This window comes from Arabidopsis lyrata (genome assembly GCF_000004255.2).
Source record: "Arabidopsis lyrata subsp. lyrata unplaced genomic scaffold ARALYscaffold_2, whole genome shotgun sequence".
NCBI classification, from domain to species: domain Eukaryota; kingdom Viridiplantae; phylum Streptophyta; class Magnoliopsida; order Brassicales; family Brassicaceae; genus Arabidopsis; species Arabidopsis lyrata.
Genome location: NW_003302554.1, coordinates 4672116 through 4679723, shown reverse-complemented (window position 1 = coordinate 4679723; position 7608 = coordinate 4672116). Strand labels below are relative to the sequence as shown.

Sequence of the window (7608 nt, the reverse complement as noted above, 5' to 3'; positions counted from 1 at the left end):
ACCACACACAAAAATTCAACAATAAGACCTTTAAATTAAAAGCCAAGTCACTACAAAAAAGAAGGGATTTAAAGTCATTTTTCAAGTTTCCTAAAGTCAGTTTTTAAATGACCCTAACAATATAAAGTCATTTTTGAAAATGATACAACAAATGATGGGCTTTATATTTTGTCTTCAAAAAGTGACTTCAAACTTCAAAAAGTGACTTCAAACTTAAAGTCAGAAATCAATATGGGCCATAATTTTTTAATGGGCTTTATATTTTGTCTGAATCCATTTACTTGTCTGAAATCTAGTTATGTTTTTTGTCTGAATTTCAGTTTCATTTGTGTCTTTAATTTTTGTCTGAATTAAAACTGTAAAAAAAATGAGGAACAATAACCAAATAAATTATATATTTTCATGTTCCAAAGTCAAATAGAAAACAATATTTGATCAAAGTCTGATACAAGAATATCTGATTCAGCTATAAAAATAAAAACATATGATATGCTATATCTGATCATATTTCTATGCACTTCTTCTTCTAGTACCCTTGTGAACTGAAACAAAAACATATAATGTAGTCTCAGTTTGGTTATAGACGGCAACAACACTATCTATAATGTATCTCTGAAATCTACAACTTAGCTTTATACACTACCTATAACACTACTCAAATCAACACTACCTATAACACTACTCAAATCAACACTACCTATAACACTACTCAAATCAAATTCCAACACAAGAGAGAGAGAGAGACAAGAGACAAGAGAGTTAGCACCTTACTTCAGTATCTTCCTTCAGTTTTCGATTTAACAAGAACAAAAAGAGCATCTGTCACGATTTCTAGCTTATCTTCAAGTCCTTTCAAACGGGTTTTAGCTCCAAAATCTCAGCATTAGACGACATCACAGATTCCTGATCCAAAAGATACTTGGACGGTGTTACTCCACGTCCAACACATCGAACTCGACCTGTAGGCTCAGAACCAAACACTTGTTCAAATGCATCATATGGTCTAGACTCAGTATTGGATGCTTCATCTTGTATATTCTTAATCATTACTTGGGAAAGCTTATCTTGCAAAAATAATGAAACAGAGATTCATAAGTTACAGAGATCATCAGGCATATAAAACAGACAAGTTACAAATTACAGAGATCAACCATCAATCTAAAAGCAAAACTGACCATAGTGAAACAGCAAGTTACAAGTTACAAAACAGACAAGTTACAAGTTCAAAGTTACAGAGATCAACCATCAATCTAAAAGCAAAGCTGACAACTTACCACAGTGATTCTTGCTTCGTTGCTCAATAAACTTCCATCTGATCTAGTCCTTGATGCAATAAAAAGTTCAGCTCGATTTGGTTCTTTGCCTGTCTCCTCTTCCTAAATGTACAATTGCACCAAGTTAAAGAGGATTGACAGAATCATAGTACTAATTAATGCAGAATAAAGATTGACTAAACGTACCATCTCATTAGCTTTTCTTGCTAAACTCTTTTTTCCAAGTGTATGTGGCATTTTATGATTGTTTCGACTATTAATATTACGCTCTCTCACTCTCTATATTGTAACAAAGCAGTACATAGTTATTTGTATGTGATATATATAAACTATAACGTAGTTGTGGAATAGATTTTACCTTAGCCTTATCAGTGAACTGCATTTCCACAAATTCTTTCCAATGATCTTCAGGAATAAGTCCTGGTCTTGCTTCAAATGCTTCCTCTATAGTATTTCTTCTGTACTTCATCCAAATGCGTTGTTTCAAGTCTCTGCATCTGACTCCTAATGCAGATAAAACATATTTCTTCCTCCTCCTTGGATTATCAAACCAGAACTTTTTCTGTGTTAATGTAAAAATGAACGGAAAAGATGGTAAGAGCTTATCTAAAGTAAAGTCTAATAGTTAATAGGTAATGAAAATACCTGAATCACTTTCCAAGCCATTTCTTTTCTGTAATTGGGAACTTTCCTCCAATCGGTGTAGTTAATAGGTAATATATTAAGATCATGACTCAGTGAACCTAACCACGAACCAAACAAACCTCCAGAATCTTTAATAACCTGTCCTCTTCTATTGAAATCAACCATAACCCGCCGATTTTGCAAGAAAAGAAGTTAAAACATGAAAAAGCTAAAGAAGAAACTAACCTATGACACGAACTCTCCATTTTCCACTAGCTAATTCTGGTCCAAGAGGAGGGGGAGCTTGAGAATCAGTCTCAGACATACTACACATATAAAGATAGAAAATAATTGTTAGAATACTTTTAAAATCATAATCATCAAGCAAAATTCAAGCAAATATAATCACCTCCATATTATCATATAAATCAGATGGAATCTGAGAACTTTCAAGATCTTCTATTTGCCTCACTAATCTAATATCAGAAACATTATCAGATATAGTCATTGAACTTTGAATAGGAGGATCTTCAATGACGACTTGAGGAGGAATTTCATCTGAACTAGTAGGATCTTCCATATCATACAAGTCTCTTGGTTGGACGTGAACAACAACACTCCAATCTTTTTCTTGTGGATCTTCCACATAATACACCAATCTTGCCTGAGAAGCCAACACATAAGGCTCATCTTCCTCACCACTTCCAGTGTGTATCAAACGAGAGAAATTTACCATAGAGTGACCAAACTGATCCTTCTTAAATCCTCGAGCATCACGAGTATCAACCCATTTACATTTGAACAACACAACTCTAAATGAATCATAGTAGTTCAGTTCTAGAATTTCAGTTAATTTTCCATAGTAAGAAACATTTCCAGATCTAGGATTAATATCACGAGAACTTGCATAACTAATGGTTTCAGCTGACACAAAAATTCCACTATTCTGAGTTTTCAAGTCTTGATCCCTTTCTATAATTCTGAACTTGAAGCCATTGATATTATAAGCTGAGAAATTTAGAACCTTACTAGATGGACCAGCTGCAAGGCAACGCATATCATCAGACATACCTCCGAGGCCATTCTTTTCTACCTTTTGCTTAAGCCATTGACTAAAATGGATATGCACATGTTGATCTATATCTATCACATGTCCTCTTTTTCGACGTCGTAATTGTGATCTGCTTAATTCACTCTTAAATACCCTACAAATTTTCAAAGAGAGACAATGGTAACTTTATGACCACAATCAATTAAAAACTATAAGCCTAAAATAGAAAACTTACTTGCGATAGTCATCTAAGAATGAACTATTGACTAGAATGTATCTGTGAGCTTGTTGCCTTTCTATAGGACTAAGTGTATCCAATCTGGAAGCACTAACAGGTCTCCCAAGAAAAGGAAAACTGTGTGGAATTTCTGATTCAGGACCTAAGTCATGCTCCACCACAGGGTGATCATCCACTCTCCTAATACGATTAAATCTTGTTTCTACATCATCAAGATACATAGAGCAAAACGTAAGACACTCATCAGCAATGTACTGTTCACAAATGGACCCTTCAGGTTGTGCTCGATTTCTAACATAAGACTTGAAACGCCCAAAGATCCTACAGAGAAAATATAGTATTGTTACAAATTTATTAAAGATCCTACAAAGAAAATATAGGATCTAAGTTACCTTTCAATTGGATACATCCATCGAAATTGAACTGGACCTCCTAGTTTCACTTCTTCTGTTAGATGGATGGTCAAATGTACCATTATGGTGAAAAATGATGGAGGAAAAATCATTTCTAAATGGCACAATGTAAGTGCAATATGCTCCTGTAACTTATCTACATCCTTAAGATCCAATACCTTTGAACTTATTTCTCGAAAAAAGCAACATAACTCTGTTACAACAAATGAGACCTCTCGAGGTAAAACATTACGTATAGCAATGGACAACAACTAACCCATCAAGATGTGGCAATCATGGCTCTTTAATCCAATCATTTTTCGTTGATTCAAATCAGCACAAGCAGAGATATTTGAAGAATATCCATCTGGAAGCTTTACACTCTTTAAAATAGTAAGAAATCGATCTTTCTCTTGTGTAGTCATCATGAAACATGATGGAAGATATTTTCCATTTTCATCAGACCATAACTCCTGACGAATACCAAGCTCTTGTAAATCTTTTCTAGCACTAAGATTGTCTTTTGACTTTCCTTTGTCATCTAATAATGTAAAGATGAGATTATCAAATACATTTTTCTCTATGTGCATCAAATCGAGATTGTGACGTAACAGAAGATATTCCCAGTAAGGCAGTTTAAAAAATATACTACTCTTCCTCCACTGACTTTTCCTAGCTTCTACTATGCGCCTCTTCTTTCCAAGCTTATCAACATTCTTTCCCAAAATTACATCAACATTTCCTTGTTGTTGTAATATAACAGTTCCTGATGGTGTAATAGGAGCATCCCTTGTTTCAATACATCCATCAAAATGTTGCTTATCTCCCCGAAATTTATGATTTTGAGGCAGAAACCGACGATGTCCCATGTAGCAGTATTTTTTTCCATGGCGTAAACGACACTCTATTGCATCATAATTACAAGAAGGACAAGCTAATCCTGTATATATGTTCCACCCGGATAAATTGCCAAGTCCTGGAAAATCACTGATAGTCCATAATAAAACTGCACGCATACTAAATGTCTCTTTTGAAGCAGCATCAAATGTTGGCACACCATCAAACCATAACTCTCTGAGTTCTTGTATAAGAGGCTGAAGATAAATATCAATATCATTACCCGGCATGTGTTTTCCAGGGATTATCATTGAAAGAATCATTGATGTTTGCTTCATAGACATCCAAGGTGGAAAATTATAAGGAAACAAGAGCACATGCCATACACTATAATTTGTATTCATAGAGCCAAATGGATTAAACCCATCAGTTGCTAATCCTAGTCTTACATTCCTTGGATCTGATGCAAACTCTGGAAATTGTCCATCAAATGATTTCCAAGCCTTGCCATCTCTTGGATGTCTTAGCTTACCATCTTTATTCTCAGAATCAGCATGCCACCTCATGTATTTAGCAGTCTTGGATGACATGAAGAAACGCTGCAAGCGTGGTTTCAGCGGAAAGTATCTAAGCACTTTAGCAGCTTGTTGCTTCTTTTTCTTCTTTTTATCCAATGTTTCATCAACTACTGTAGATGTCTTCCACCTTGAACTTTCACAAACTTTGCAAGTCTCTCTAGATGCATCATCTCCCCAAAAGAGCATGCAGTCATTAGGACAAACATGAATATTTTCATAGTTAAAGCCTAACTTTCGAATGATCTTTTTCATATCATTGAAAGATTTTGGCAACTTTGCATGCTCAAAAGCTTCTTTCAAAAGGTCAAGTATCATTGACATTCCTTTGTCACTGATTCTAGTTATACACTTGATGTGATACAACTTGAGCATGAATGATAACTTGCTAAAAGAGTGACACCCTTCATACAAAGCTTCATTGCAGTCTGCTAGCAAATCATCAAACACCTCATTTTGCTTTGAATGATCCTCCATAGTAGGCATACTAGCAGCATCATCGTTAAAACTATTACTCATACTTGGAAAAACATCTCCAAGCAGATTCATAGTCGGGTTTTCAACATGATCATCATCAGATTCATGTTCTAGTCTCACTTCTTGCTCTTGAAAATCCAGTTCTTCACCATGGAGATACCAATTAATTTGTATACGTAGGCAGAAAACCATGACAGACTAAATCACCCTCAATCTCAGTCCTATTCTTGTGTTTAACAAGAAAACAACGCTGACAAGGACATTTGGTCATATCTGTCTTACTATAACCAAAAGCAAAATCCAAAAACTCTTTGACTCCATTTATGTAGTCTTGAGATAAACGGTGTTTTGTTATCCAAGACTTGTCCATTTTACTCTAAAAATCAAGTAAACTAATTATCAGATATGACATATTAAAGTTCTCAGCTTATAACATATAAAGTTCATTCAAAGTTAAACCAATAATTGCAACTAAGTTACAAGCCATAACCAAAACACTGTGATGATTTCCATAGAAATGAAAATCGAACACCATAAACATAGAAAAATAATTGATGAATCAATTATTACTTTCTGAGAATCTTGAAACAATTTTAGTATCATCCAATTATCGTTTTTAAGCAGCCAATGTTCATAAGTAAAAGACAAATCCGGAAACAATTTTAAGCAGCTAATGTTCATAATTTGAGAATCAGAGAAAGTTCATAAGTAAAAGAACAATTTTAAGCAGCTAATATTCATAATTTGAGAATCAGAGAATCCAGAAACAATTTTAAGCAGCTAATAATGTTCATAAGTAAAAGAACAATTTCGTTTTTCGTTTTTAAGCAGCTAATGTTCATAATTTGAGAATCAGAGAATGATACCTGAATTTTTCTGAAATTTGAGAATCCCTTTATGTCCTTCAACGAAATGGATCCTAAAATTCTTCAGGATCCCTTATGTCCTTCAACGAAATTCAAAATTAGTGTTAGAATCAACATGTTTCTAACACTAGAAATCAATTGAACACCACACAGATCCAACCTAAGAACGATTGACCACCACACATATCCAACCTAATGCGTTGAACTATAACGAATCGACCATAAATAAACGATTGAACGAAACAAAAGTGTTGAGCTACATCTGACTCCTAATGCGTTGAGCTATAACGAATCGACCAGAAATCTATCAATCTTAACGCATTAGATTTTGATGGAATTGAAGATCTTCGAAATCTATCAATCTTAACGCATTAGAAATTGAAGAATTACCTCAATCGAAGAAATCAGAGAAACGAAGCTCCTCGATTTTGATGGAATTGAAGATCTTCGATTCTGATTTTGAATGATCGAATTTGGTTCTCGTGAAAGCTTTGGAGAAGAAGATCTTTGAAGATCGAATTTAATTTTGGTTCTCGTGAAAGCGTTTGGGCTATAAAAGCCCATAGATTTTAGAATTTAACATCAAATAATTAAGTCAGTTATTGAACTGACTCTAAATCCCTTATAGTTTAAGAATTTAAGGTCATTTAGTAAAATGATCCTAATAAAATGACTTTAAATCCCTTGTTTCTTGTAGTGAGTATAGATGACTTTCTTTCAAATATTATTATTTCATAAAATCAAAACAATTTAAATCTTATAAAGAAAGAGTGTGAGGTATCAATGCTTACGTAAAAATCATCTATTGTATATGGATCCTTCGCAACTTCAATGTATTAGTCTCCCAATCTTTAAAATCAGCAGAATCACATCAGATCTCGCGATCTTACCAACTTACCATCGACAAAGCCAAACTTTTTACGGCCTCGTAGTGATGTACGAAGTTCATGCGCCCACTCATCATAATTAGATCATGTTAACAGAACTTGAGAAATAAGGCAACTGGGATTAGTCACTAGGTGAAAGATCATAGGGATTGATCTTTCGTTTAGCCGTAGACATTCTATGAAAATTTAGATTATTTTGAAGAACCGTCTTCCACAACGCGCTGCTTAAGCGAGAAAGTCAAACGAAGACATTCAATAGATGCTTTGGTACCATGTCAGAAAACAGAGTTTAGAGAAAGGTAATCTCTGTCTAACTGTCTTTCTCATTAGTATTTTTTTTTTTTTTTTGACATCTTTAGATCGACAAGGCCCGATCCATAGCCAATC

At 34.3% G+C, this 7608-nt stretch overlaps 1 protein-coding gene across 12 annotated transcripts; it reads right to left on the bottom strand.

The window, feature by feature from the left end:
* Window positions 1-376: 376 nt before the first annotated feature.
* Window positions 377-6875, bottom strand: LOC110230972. Of its 12 annotated transcripts, none has more exons than XM_021035336.1 (9): window positions 6725-6875; window positions 6335-6414; window positions 2145-2224; window positions 1920-2067; window positions 1633-1836; window positions 1461-1553; window positions 1275-1376; window positions 767-1065; window positions 379-542 (listed from the first exon to the last, which is right to left on the bottom strand). In XM_021035336.1, exons 3-8 carry the CDS (start codon window positions 2162-2164, stop codon window positions 853-855), a joined length of 780 nt encoding a protein of 259 aa, XP_020890995.1. In that variant the 5' UTR covers window positions 2165-2224; window positions 6335-6414; window positions 6725-6875; the 3' UTR covers window positions 379-542; window positions 767-852. The 12 variants fall into 12 exon arrangements, with proteins under 12 accessions (XP_020890998.1, XP_020890999.1, XP_020891000.1 ...); XM_021035337.1 differs by having other exon boundaries at window positions 6335-6406; XM_021035342.1 differs by lacking the exon at window positions 2145-2224 and adding an exon at window positions 5268-5844 and having other exon boundaries at window positions 1920-1960; window positions 6725-6868.
* Window positions 6876-7608: the final 733 nt, after the last annotated feature.

What these genes read in the sequence shown, in the direction of transcription:
- LOC110230972 (XM_021035332.1), bottom strand. Translation starts at nt 3,692, where the DNA reads ATGATTTTTCCTCCATCATTTTTCACCATAATGGTACATTTGACCATC. An exon ending in TGGATGTATCCAATTGAAAG is followed by an intron (nt 3,509 to 3,579) that starts GTAACTTAGATC and finishes TTTTCTCTGTAG; the next exon opens with GATCTTTGGGCGTTTCAAGT. An exon ending in TTCTTAGATGACTATCGCAA is followed by an intron (nt 3,104 to 3,184) that starts GTAAGTTTTCTA and finishes GAAAATTTGTAG; the next exon opens with GGTATTTAAGAGTGAATTAA.